Source organism: Diabrotica virgifera, chromosome 9 (assembly GCF_917563875.1).
Source record: "Diabrotica virgifera virgifera chromosome 9, PGI_DIABVI_V3a".
Lineage (NCBI taxonomy): Eukaryota > Metazoa > Arthropoda > Insecta > Coleoptera > Chrysomelidae > Diabrotica > Diabrotica virgifera.
Window position 1 is genome coordinate 158905342 of NC_065451.1, and position 14530 is coordinate 158919871.

General features: G+C 30.5%; 1 protein-coding gene across 1 annotated transcript in view; it reads right to left on the reverse strand.

The window, feature by feature from the left end:
* Positions 1-14530, reverse strand: part of LOC126892660 (nose resistant to fluoxetine protein 6-like) — a 153081-nt gene that overhangs the window by 61163 nt on the left and 77388 nt on the right. The window contains exon 6 of the mRNA XM_050662302.1: positions 9293-9461. Coding sequence (XP_050518259.1) covers positions 9293-9461 — 169 coding nt within the window. The remainder of the gene's footprint in view (positions 1-9292; positions 9462-14530) is intronic.

Here is a 14530-nt window from a genome sequence, read left to right on the forward strand (position 1 = left end):
AGACATTATAATTCAAGTTAATTATTAAAATAATTTCCTATTTGTCATTTCCTATGCTTTGACCTCTGCCCGTATCGTAAAACATCTATGAGCTAAGACCATCACATTTGTACAAGTGTCTACAATAAGATTTTCATACCTGGCTACATTCAATACACAACCACTTGAGCATTGTCTTTCTCCATTCTAACAAGACATCACCAGTTTCACAGCACGCATCTTCCTTCAGGATCCTTTCCAAATTCAAAAAATTTACTTTGTTTTGACCTGCGTAACATGTTTGTTTTCCGTATAACCCTACCAGCAAACCAATCAGCATAAGTTGGACGAATTAATATGATAACAACTAAGTGGCAACGCATCCCTTGTAACGGCATGTAACATTTAACTACTTGTAACGCCGACCTGAAGATGATCTGTATAATGTAGAGATCGAAACCGGTCGTCAAAGTATTATTAAATGATTGTGAGTAAGTCTGTATTTCATTACTACATTTAATATGGACTCACATATGCAACCCATTCATTTTTTAAACACTTTAAACACTTTAAAAAAAGCCAAAATGAGTTTTCCCTAAAAAAGTGCTTCGTTTTTTGGTTATGGCACGTTAAATATTTATTCGATTTGGAATTTGACGAATATGAACCTATTTTTCATTAGCTATAACTCTGCTTCTACTAGGTATAGTGACCTACTATACACACCACGTTTTTCACTTTTTACGTGCTATATTTTTGACAAAAATTTTTTGTTCGACCAAATACTTACTTTTTGAGTTATTTGCGAAAAACCGTCTGAAAACGTGGTTATTTTGTAGAAAAATTAACATATTCACTCGCAAATAACTCGAAAAGTATTAACTTAGTGAAAAAACTTTATAGAATAAAAGTTGCTTAGAATTATTCATTTTATCTACTTCCGGACTTATATTTCGAACATATATTTTTCACCCCCAAAAGGGGGTGAAACTCACCCCTAGGGCAAAAGCACAGATCGGCACAAGATCGCTTTAAATCGGTTCTTTAAAATTTAGAGGTTTTGCAATATTTTACCTTTAAAGAACGTACTATTAGCAGAAAACTGATTAATAACATTGATTTTTTCGATATAAAATTAACACTTTCGATAGCGAATAAATCCAGTACTATTAATTTTATCAATAAAATGTATATAACGTTTTTTGCTTAGAATGAATGTTTTTATTAACTTTTGCGATCAAAATAAAATAAAAAATTTCCACCCCCATGGTAAAAGCCCCTTTCGGAATGGTATAGATTTTGATCCTTGGACTATCCACTACTTATTCTTAAATTTTTAAGCAAATCGATCCATTCTGTAATAAATTACTTGGACTAACAGGACCGTATGCCATTTTCACTTTAAGTTGTAGTTTTTTGAAGATATTCTTCTTTAGCGGCGAATCGATTGAGGGTAAAATTTGATTGATCCCCGCGCATGCGCACACCGACAGTATGGTATTAGTGGTTATACGGGCTCTGATTGGGTGTTGAAATTTTGAAATGATCTGTCAATAATTGTTCAATATGGAGGTTATCGGTAAACAAAAATATTGTATAATATTAGTTTTTATTGATGTGTGGACAGAAATAAAATCAAATTTATAATTATAGTGACTTTTGAAATAGTTTTGAAAAGCCGCAGGTACGTAATTCTAAATGTTTCAGTTGGAAATACCTAATAGTTTCAATACTTATCTATTTGGAAAATGTAAACAAAATAATGTAGTTACCTATTAGTAGGCAATGCTTTAATTTACATAATCTGATTACGAACAAACTTTCTACAAATCTTCATCTCATATATCGTTTTCTTACTCTATATTTTGTTGTATTTTATTTCGACAAAAATCAAACTAATAATTTTATTAAATTCATATAAATTTATGGTGTAAACCTTTAGTTTGTGTATATTCCCACATGACGTACACGCGAATGTGGTGCAGTTTGAAATGCCGTCAACTTTCATACGGCGCGGTAGACGTGAAGTGGGTTCGAGCCCCAAGCAAGTTATTATTTTTTTATTTTTTTTATAGATTTTATGATTGTAAGTATATTATTATATAATTTTTGAAGATATTCTTCTTTTTTGAAAGTGGTAGATAAGAAAGTTAGTTTGATTTTTAAATAAAATAAGTACAAATAACCTTTTAAGTATATTTACTTCGTTTAAATTACCTATTATATAATAGAAGAATATCTTCTTACGTGCGTACAAAGTACACACACATTCTTTTTTTTAAACGTGTTACTTTATTTGCATTTTTTGTTAAGCATTATAATAAAGAATGTTTTTATTACTTATTAAGTTTGGCAGATACAAGTAAAAATGTGTTAGGGGGTCCTTTTTGCCCCGGTCTCCCCTACTAAGGATGCAGAGTTCTGTTGGAATTTTATCTAGATAAGCGGGACAGGTGATGAATTAAAATTGTAGATTCTCCAATGTCCGCTATTTATCGGCTTGCATGCTTTATAAATTGTAAAATGTACGCTGAGTCATAAAGTAGTGCCACATGGATATAAAGTTGATCAAATATACTAGAATTTGTGAAAGTTACTAACATTTTTGAACCCTTAACTACTATCGTGCTTGTTTCAGGCCGTAGACTCTAACATGCGGTATGTCATACCGTTGCCTATTCTACTTTGTTTTTAATATGAATTTGTCTTATATCACTGTATTTGTTTACAAAATTTGTCACAAATAAAATAAACTCTATTCTTTCAAGAAAATTATGAACGCATGCCTAATACTAAAAAAATGGTGGAGGTTTTTACAAAATCCTTTATTGGATTATAAAAAAACTTTAATATTGGTAACTAAAAAATAGTAAAAATGTTAAGCAGTTGAAAGTAGAATAAATGAATAAACTTGCCGCCATACTAATATAGTCTGGGCAGGTTATCGGAGAATAGGCCATATTTGGGAAAAGTGATTTACCATGAATTTTATTGCTGGAATAAATTTTTTATTTAATTTTAAATAAAAATGTATACCATTTTTATTCAGTTGCAATGCGAAGGCAAAACAATCTTACTTTTCAATTAGAATACGGAGTGCAGTCCAGTCCCTTGAATCGCGATGTTTTTTTATTTTTTATTTTATAGTCGTATTACTCCGTAGAGTAACTAGGTGCATTTTTCCGTTGGAACTTTACCAGCTGCAGACGGGGGATGTGAATTGCATAGTGTAGAATTCCTTCCCTCTCGTCTTCACTGCAGCATCCATTTGACTTGCAAATTGTAGAAGTCTTGGAGGTGTCACCAGGAAAGTGTACCAATAAGTTTTCAATTTAAAAATCTTTTAGTAATATTTTTGATATTTTCAATATTAATAATTTACTATTAGGATTGAAAACTACTTCGTCTTTCAATGCCAGATGGCGCTAGCCACCTACTATCATCACTTCGGTTGCAATGGGTGGAAAAAGCTCTCGATGCGAATCAGTTAAAATATGGAGAACAGTGCCTACGTTCTTTCCGATGAGGCTCCAATAAGAGCCGAAAATCGCGATTCAAGGGACTGGACTGCACTCCGTATTCTAATTGAAAAGTAAGATTGTTTTGCCTTCGCATTGCAACTGACTTATAGTCGTATTACTCCGTAGAGTAACTAGGTGCATTTTTTCGTTGGAACTTTACCAGCTGCAGAGTGTATAATTCCTTCCCTCTCGTCTTCACTGCAGCATCCATTTGACTTGCAAATTGTAGAAGTCTTGGAGGTGTCACCAGGAAAGTGTACCAATAAGTTTTCAATTTAAAAATTTTTTAGTAATTATTTTTGATATTTTCAATATTAATAATTTACTATTAGGATTGAAAACTACTTCGTCTGTTAATTAAAAATTGACGGTCGCTATAATAACCACAATAATTATAATAAATAAGAATAACTATGATTTTTGTATAAAATGACACAGTACCTATCTAATGTATTTTACAGAATTGAGATTGGACTATTTAAGCGGCTTCAGGAATATTTTCAGGAAAACTATAAACAATTTTTTGGCTTATAAACAAATATAATATCTCGGTAAATATTAAATTACATTAAGTAACAAAAACAGTATTGTAAAGAAAGTGGCAGGACGCTTCTTTTAAAAGAAAAACCGTTTAATTGTGATGAGTGGATCTTGAGATACAACCGATCAAAGTTGACCGGCATTTATGGCAAATATATAAACAATAGGATCATAATTTTCAAACCATCACCTTTTTATGTTTGTTCTCTTTCTCCGCACCCATTTATATATCTTAAAAATACTCATGACATGTATTATTATAATAAAAACTATCGATATTACGAGTGAAAATTGCCAAAAATAGCAAAATTCCAATCAAAAATTAGGTTGGAGAAAATGTAATCTCAAAGCTTAAAATCGGTATACGTTAAAAAAACGCATTTACTCGGCTTCCCATGGAGAAATTTCCTTCATTCTTTTTTGTTCCCAAGTAACTCGAGTAAAGCCTTCTAACTAACGCATTATTAAATGTCAAACTTTCTTTTGTTTTGTTATAGTAGATTAATTTATTTATAAGAAAAGAAAACTGCACAGTTTTTCCAGTTGTAGACTTTTTTTAGATAAACTTACTACAAGTGAACCTTTTAACGTTAAAAACACAAATATTCTCATTTGAAAGCTGTATAATTATTTAAACAATCTTTATTTAAACAAATTAAAAATGTTTGTTATAATATATAAATTAATTTATTATAATAAAACAAATGCAAGTTTGACATTTAATAATGACTAAGATGGCTCTACTAGACTTACTTGGGAACAAAAAAAGAATGAAGAAAATTGCTCCATGGGAAGCCGAGAAAATGCATTTTTTTAACATATAGGTACCGATTTTGAACTTGGAGATTACAATTTTCTCCAACGTAATTTTTGAATGGAATTTTGCTTTTTTTGGCAATTTTCACTCGTAATATCGATATTTTTTATTATAATAATATATGTTATGAGTATTTTCAAGATATGAAAATTGGTGCGGAGAAAGAGAACAAACATAAAAAGGTGATGGTTTGAAAATTATGATCCTATTGTTTATATATTTGTCTTAAATGCCGGTCAACTTTAATCGGTTGTATCTCAAGATCCACTCATCACAATAATTGTGAAGTAAAGTTTAATTATTAAACTTTTTTCTTTCAAAAGAAGCGTCCTGCCGCTTTTTTTCCAGTGCAGTTTTCATGATTTAATCTAACTTAATATTTCCTGAGATATTCTATTTGTTTAAAGCCAAAAAAATTGTTTATAATTTTAAAATATTCCTGAGGCCGCCTAAATAGTCCAATTTAATTTCTATAAAGTACATTAGATAAGTACAGTGTCTTTTTATACAAAATCATAGTTATTCTTAGGTATCGTAATTATTGTGGTTAGTATAGTGACCGTACATTTTTAATTAACAATTCAATTGTTGCTAAACGGTTTATTCAATTTCCATGGGCTCCTGGAATTATAATCTATACGAAAAGAGCTTTTATATTTCCAAGCTATTTAATTATTGATAAACAATTACTCATCTAAAATTTTAGTTAAAAATTAAAGATTTTGTTGAAAAAACCCGCAGAATTTAATTACGGTGAATTTTTATTTGAGTGTTTTTGATGTAAAGTTAAAATCTTTGAAGTTATAGAGCAAAAATTGAAAAAACCACGATTTTCAGGCGCCATTTTGTTTATAAAAAAGTAGCACACTATCTGCGGACTTTGCATACCGTAAACTGGGGCTACTTTGTGACACTTTTTTAGGTTTTGTGATGATATAGTACATACATTTTCGGTTTATTATAATTTAAAAAATACCACCTGAAAGCTCAATCTTTCCTCTATGTTCAGTGAAAATTATAATGCGCTATATATTATAGAAATCAAGAAAATGTCAAAAATAGTTGTCATAAATTCGCCCCATGGGTGGGGTTCCTTTGTGACACGTAAATTTTTCTGCGATATTTATATGGAATTCTAACTATGGCACAAAGAAACATCCGTACATTTTGTACAGACAACAGTTTAATATTAAATGGAAGCAACATATTGTGTTAAAATATAAATTTACTTTGGTAGAAATATCTTCTAAAAATTCCTTTAAAAAAGTCAAAGTTTGGGCGCCAAACTAAAATCACTTGTTTTGACGATGATCAAATGAGCTGTGGCATGACGAGCGAAGTTGCACTAAGAACTTTGGTTATTGTTCCCTAGATAGCTCACATAGTTTACTATTGAAATAAAACATTTTAACTATTCCAGCATTTCTAATAACTCGGCCAAGTTCATAAATTTAACTTTAAAGGCCACTGTCACAAAGTAACCACATGTGTCACAAAGTAGGCTCACTTTACGGTACCTATATTATTATTACATAGAATCATAAGATTCGATTCCAGCAATAAAATTGCTGGTAAATAACTTTTCCTTGTATTTTGCTAATTAGTCCAGAGTAATAGCGAAAGAGTACATTGGACCACTTTTAACTATAGAAACGTAAACACTGACATGCGGTACGTGATACCGCAAGGATTAGGAAACTTTAGGTCAACGTAGCTCAAAGACTAAACCATTCTAAAACTGCAGCAGTTGAGAGCAGGTACAATTACACACCACTTGAAGGTACACATAATGGTGTTCTGGAAATCTTTTTAAAATAGGTTTTACAACAAAATATATTTTCGGCGCGGTATGACATACCGCACGTAAGTGGTTAAGGGTTAAGCATTTTTTTCAATCCATTGAAATCTGACATACAGAGTGAGTTTTATGTATGGAAACACTCAATTATCTCGAAAACGGCTTCCACGATTTTGATAGATTTTGGTAGGTAGAGTTTCTCTAATGCGGCCGATATTATAGTGCTAATTACATTGTTGTCATATTTTCCGTTTTTCTGGAAATCTAATGAAATTTCTTATTTCAAATGGAACACCCTGTATATTTTTTGCGTTTTGAAGTGCTTAAGAAATACCGATTATTATTTATGTTATATTCCCTATACCTAAATGCCATAAGTTCGAAGATCTTGCTATTATTTATTTACAAAAAAAAATTAACAAATTATAAAAATCATTTTTTTTTCTCCCGGGTAAACACTATTTTAGTTTGTTTGGATCATTGGGAACAAAAAAGATCTTTTGTAATTTTTCTCTAAAATTAATCGTTTCCGAGTTATAAACAATTTAAAACTGAAAAAAATCGAATAATGACGATTTCAAGGTTCAAGAACACAAATTAACAATATTATGTTTGAAACTGCAAAGTACCCAAATTCAAGCTCAAGGCTTATTTTATCAGTTACCGATAAGTAATTTGAGATTGTTTCATTTTAAAACATTGTTTTTTAGTTGTTAATGCAGCCCGATCGCCCGTCCTCTCATATGCACTTCATTAAAAATTAGAAAGCAATGTTATACAATAAAAGGAGGCAAAAACTCTTATGGCAAGCTATTAGAAGAAGAGTTGGGCTTGAATTTAGGCACTTTAAAATTTTAAAAATTATACTTTTTACTTGTGTTCTTGAACCTTGAATATCGTCATTATTCCATTTTTTTCAATTTTAAATTGTTTATAACTCGGAAACGATTAATTTCAGAGAAAAATTACAAAATATCTTTTTTGTTCCCAATGATCCAAACAACCTAAAATAGTGTTTGCCCGGACCAAGAAACTTTATTTTTATAATTTCGACACCCCCATCGAACAAGGTTGTAACTCAAGTTACATCTTTTTTCAGATTTCAACACAGGCGAATTCAGCAAAAAATTGCGCACCCGTCAATATAAACGACATAGTTTAATTCTCAATAGTTTGGCTAATAAGGAGTTGTATTTTAAGTTACGTATGCCATTTTACTACATTTTAGCTTGAAGAAGGCAGTAACACTGGATACTCCCTATGTAAAATATTTACTTTCTTTATACTTGACGATTAACAAGGTTTTTAAATGAGCTACAACTTTTTTGCACGTATGTTTAATTTATAACGTATTCAAACATATGGTGCATCTCATAAGTCAAATTATCGAAATAAAAGTAAAAACGGATTTACGGAGTTTTTTTCCTTTTTGGTAGACGCGGTGGACAAAATACCTAAGTATCGAATAATGTTTGGTACGTACTTCTATGTAGTGAAAAAGTTTAACATTAACATTACACATGTATTTTTAGAAATAGCACATTTACAAAACGAGGGTGATTCAATGCATGCCCTTACAGAAAAACAGAAAAAAATATTGAGTCGTATATGCTTCACACCAATGGATAACCATGATACGATATGCCAAAGCATCAGGCAAGCCTAAATCCGTAAATGAAATAAATCAGAAGCAAATTCTAAATTTTAACACATTTAAGGGCACACATGTTAATTTTGAAGTAGATATTAATAGTAAAAGAGTAAAGTAATAAAGTAAAATGGTTTAAAATTAAATTTTTACAGATACGCAATAAAAATGCGAAAAATTTGAGATATTTTATAGCATGATTTTTAATATTGATAGAAGTTATGTTGAATATTATTGTTATTGTAAAATTTATAATTTCCAATTAAAATTGTGTAAACTGTGAGTTGATATTTTGTTTAAATATACCACAAAAACTAATTTTCTTCTAGCTATATTGCAAATAACTCAAAACATACAACCTTTTAATAGTTAAACGGGAAAAATAATTAACACGGAGAGTGTAAAATGGTTGTTAGGCGAGTTACAACCTTTTTCTACGAACACTCATGTTTAATCTCAAGGTTGTATCTCAATCAAACTCAAGATTCTCAATAGCCAATAAAATTACAAAGCATACATCTCACAGTAATCCCTTATTATGTTATAAATATCATATCACGTTAGTGTAAAAGGGTCTAATCATTTCACTACAAATTTTTAAAAATCCTTGTTTTCGTTTTTTGCCTCTCCTGTAAAATCGCTAAAAATGAGTTACAACTTGTTCGATGGGGGTGTCTATTTGTTAAAATTTTTTTTTTTAATGAATGTAGCAATAACTCCGAAATTATGGCATTTAGGTATAGGAAATATAACATAAAAAATAATCAGCAAAATTCAAAACGCAAAAAATATACAGGGTGTTCCATTTGAAATTAGAAATTTCATTAGATTTCCAGAAAAACGGAAAATATGACAACAATGTAATTAGCACTATAATATCGGCCGCATTGGAAAACTACTACCTACCAAAATATATAAAAATCGTCCAAGCCGTTTTTGAGATAATTGAGTGTTTCCATGCATAAAACTCACTCTGTATATGTACTTACCATATTCTCAGGATCTATTATGTTATTTAAAAACAACAAGTCAGTCCACATATTTTTTCTACAATATAAATATTCCTGTCCAACCATCCTGTTCCAGTTTGGACCGCTTCCAATGTGACGCCACCAAGTTATTTTAAAAAGTAGGACTACTGCTAATGGCGGTATCAATCTGAACGATAAAAAAATCAGAAGTAACATAAAACAAAATAACATGTTGTTCTTAAGAGGATCGGTACGTATTTTCGGCTGCAATGCTATTCAAATGGGGATTCATTTTTTTCGAATCCTGAGAAAACTAATAAATATTTTTGAAAAATTTAAACGCAGAATGAAAGATTACGTTATTAGCGAGGGCCGAAAGTCCCTGAGAACTTCTATAATGTTTATTTTAATAAGTTACAGGGGTGAAAAAACTAAGAGAAAATTTAGTGTGATTTTTAATTTCAAATATCTCATTCAAAATAAACTTTTTATTTATTCTAAGGGACTTTCGGCCCTCGGTAATAATTTAGTCTTTCATTCAGCGTTAAATTTTTCAAAAATATTTATTGGTTTTTTCAGGATTTGAAAAAAAATGAACACAATGCCGTGGTAATATTTTCCAAATCTGTCTTTGTCTTACAACGCACTCAACCGAATATAATATTGTCAGCATATATTGTCAGTCGGACACTGACAATCAATGACAATTTTAAATATTTGACATTGCATCGGGAATATTTTGAGAAATTGATTAAGAGGATCGGTACGTATGTTCGGCTGCAATGCTAATCAAATGGGGATTCATTTTTTTCAAATCCTGAGAAAACTAATAAGTACTTTTGAAAAATTTAAACGCAGAATGAAAGATTACGTTATTAGCGAGGGCCGAAAGTCCCTGAGAACTTCTATAATGTTTATTTTAATAAGTTACAGGGGTGAAAAACTAAGAGAAAATTTAGTGTGATTTTTAATTTCAAATATATCATTCAAAATAAACTTTTTATTTATTCTAAGGGACTTTCGGCCCTCGGTAATAATTTAGTCTTTCATTCTGCGTTTAAATTTTTCAAAAATATTTATTGGTTTTTTCAGGATTCGAAAAAAATGAACACAATGCCGTGGTAATATTTTCCAAATCTATCTTTGTCTTACAACGCACTCAGCCGAATATAATATTGTCAGCATATATTGTCAGTCAGACACTGACAATCAGTGACAATTTTAAATATTTGACATTGCATCGGGAATATGTTGAGTTATTGATTAAATATTATTGATATATAGTGTATTTGATAAATAATTGATTTAAGACGTGAACTTAATAAAAAGTTATTTATTGTGTATTATTTGTGGAAGATCCAAGCAGAGAATACATCAGGATAATATATTCTGTGATCCAAGTATTTTGTTGTTAAAGATGTTCAAAATTGTAAGCGTTCCATAACAATATATTATTAAAAAATCACTTTAACACTTTTCCTCTTTTCTCGATTGAGTATTAGTCTTTGTTGTACAAATAAATTATTACAATCACTGAATACATAGTTAGTGAAAAAATTATCACATTTATTAACTGAATTAATAATTTGCAATTATAAAAATAACAGTTATCCAAGAACGTTCAAAACCCATCTCTTTAAATTAATGATGACATTTTCAAGTGGAATGACATTCTAGTAATGTTTACATATCCATACCAGTGTGAATTTTACTACACGTAATTTGCCGTGTAAAGACAAAAAAAGTAGGGATACACGTAAAATATTTGCGAATTATGTACCCATAGCCTTAAATATTATTGATATATAGTGTATTTGATAAATAATTGATTTAAGACGTGAACTTAATAAAAAGTTGTTTATTGTGTATTATTTGTGGAAGATCCAAGCAGAGAATACATCAGATATATCCTGTGATCCAAGTATTTTGTTGTTAGAGATGTTCAAAATTGTAAGCGTTCCAAAATAACAACATATTATTAAAAAATCACTTTAACACTTTTCCTCTTTTCTCGATTGATTATTAGTTTTTGTTGTACAAATAAATTATTACAATCACTGAAAACATAGTTAGTGAAAAAATTATCACATTTATTAACTGAATTAATAATTTGCAATTATAAAAATAACAGTTATCCAAGAACATTCAAAAGCCATCTCTTTAAATGAATTATGACATTTTCAAGTAGAATGACATTCTAGTAATGTTTACATATCCACACCAGTGTGAATTTTACTACACGTAATTTGCCGTGTAAAGACAGAAAAAGTAGGGATACACATAAAATATTTGCGAATTATGTACCCATAGCCTTAACGAAAAAAGAGATTTTCAACTACAATCACGAAACAAATACTTTTGACATATTCTGACGATTCAGACATATACTATTATTTATTTTAAAGTACGAGGGGACACCGCACACATCTTATCTATATAAATAAAAATAAATGAGGTGGTACGAGTAAACTAAGTGAAAAGGAGGCTTGCCCCCCATTAATTATTTTTAACTTTTTGGACAAACTTTCCTTTTTAATGTTGTTCTGAAGCTATTTCCTTGTGGCATTTTTATGATTAATTATTTATATGGGAAATAAGCCACAATTAAAATGAAAAAAATAATTTTATTAACGTTTCGACGCCCAAATCGGGTGCCGTTGTCAAAATACAAAATATTACTAAAATAAACTAAAGTGTTGTTGCTAAGCAAAAAAAATTCTTCTAATAATTTATTTAATCTCACTCATTTATATTGGCAATTCAGACATATATTATACATTTTAAAGTAGAAGACTTTAAAATGATATTGCCAATATTTATATGATGTATAATTATTATGGCTTATTTCCCATATAAATAATTAATTTCCTTTTTAAATTTTATATGATGTATAACCAAAAGATTCATATAAATCTTCACTTTTTTAACTAACTTCAACCGTTATTTTTTTAAAGCCACTTAAATATTTAACAGATACATATAAATATATAAAATTCTCCGGTCGCAGTGTCCGATTTTTATGAAATTTGGCAGATATATTCGACCGGAGCTGCAGTAGCCATCACTGAGACAAAAAAAAAAGGGAGCTGGGACACAAATAATAGGAGATGGAAATCTATCAATATACAGTGGTGTAAAGGAAACTGAATGGGCCAGAGCAGGAGTAGCCTGTTTGATACCCAAAGATAAAGTAAAAGGTATAAGAAATTGGGAGTTCATCAATTGAAAGTATCAATGAATTGTAGTAAAAGCGATATTATAACTTTGATTGTAATATACGCACCTGGAGAAAGTGACAAAGCAAACGACAAAAATCAATTTTGGGAACAACTACAGCAGACAGTAGAAGATTATGAGGGAACACTCATAATATTGGGAGACTTCAATGCTAGAGTGAGAAACGAAAACATGAAATGGCAAGGAGCTATAGGTAGGCACGGAGAACACACAATTAATAAAAATGGGAAAAGATTGCTAGACTTTTGTATAGATAATGATTTAGTTATAGTCAACACTTTCTTTGAACACAAAGAAATACCCAAGATAACAAGAGCAATGCCCCAGCGAAATGAAAAATCAATAATAGACTTCATAATTGTTCCTCGAGAAAAAAGGAGTAAAGTTAAAGATGTCAGAGTGAAAAGAAGCTATGATATAGGTAGTGACCATTATCTACTAGAAGGAGTATTCAAGAATAACAACAAAGTCGAAGACCGAAAATAGATACAAAACAAAAACTATAGCGGAAGAATAAGAACCTATAAGCTCAGAAACTTGCAAACAAGAAATGAATATATAGAAAAAACAGAAAAACAGTTTGCAAGGATTGAAAAAAGAAGACAAAGTAGAAATATGGAAGAAAAGTGGATCAGATTTAAGGCAATACTATTAGAAACAGCAGGGCAAGTTTGCGGGTATACCAGAAGAAATAATCATAAAAAGCAGACAAGCTGGTGGAACAACGATATTAAAAAAGAAGTCAGAGAAAAGAAAAGGCTACGGAAAATGTACATACAAAAAAGAAATCAAGAGGCATACGATAAATACAAGGAACAGGGCAACAAAGTTAAAGTAAGGATAAAACAAGAAAAGCAGAACGCTTGGGAAGAAATTGGAAGAACTATGGAAGAAAATAGTACCCAAAATACAAAATTATTTTATAGAGTATTAAAGAATATGAGAAGTAAAACGGAAATTAAACTACAGCAGATAAAAGATAGAAACGGAAATATAATAACTGAGGATGAGCCCATTATAGAAAGGTGGAGAGAATATTTCAAGGAACTTTTAAACAATGAAAATACAACAGCAGAGAATCGCACACAGATAACAAATGAAATACCTGAAAGAGGGCAAGAAGACGTTTATGAAACTAAAATAAAGATGGAAAAAGTTGAAGATGCACTAGAAAAACTAAAAGTTGGTAAAGCAGTAGGGATCGACGGAATAGATGCTGAATTATTGAAATATCTTGGACAACAGGGTAAACAAGAATTACATGACCTACTAAATTTAGCGTGGACAAACAAAAAAATCCCAGAGGATTGGAATATTTCAATAATACTGCCTATACACAAAAAGGGAGACACGAAAGAGTGCAGTAATTATAGGGGTATATCACTTCTCTGCTCAGCGTTGAAAATCTACGAAATTATCCTAGAAAAGAAACTAAGAGAAATAGTTGAGCCTCGACTGGCGGATATACAAAGTGGATTTAGACCATCACACAGCGTACAAGATCATATATTCACACTACAGCAAATTACTGAAAAAACACTGTTAAAAAACGATACACTGTACCTGGCGTTTTTAGATATGAAAAAGGCATTTGACATGGTCAATAGAGAAGGAATATGGCAAAGCCTGATAAACAAGGAAGTAGATGAAGAACTTGTAAGTGTAATAAAGAGTTTGTATGTCAACACAAAAAACCAGGTCAGGACAAGTAACTTAATCTCCGGCGAATTTTCTAATAACGACGGGGTTAGACAAGGTGGAGTATTGAGCCCACTGTTATTTATTTCCGTTAGGGATGAAGTTATTAAAAAGTGTTGGAAAAAAACTAAAAAATGCGCTATAGGGTATAGAAATTTGCAACAAATAAAAATTGAAGCCTGTGCATTTGCTGATGACATTGTATTAGTTGCAAGAACTGAAAAGGCTCTCGCAGATAACATTAGAATCTGGGCTGAAGAACTAAAAAACTACAACTTAATAATAAATATGGAGAAAACTAAAGTAATGACAATAGCCAAC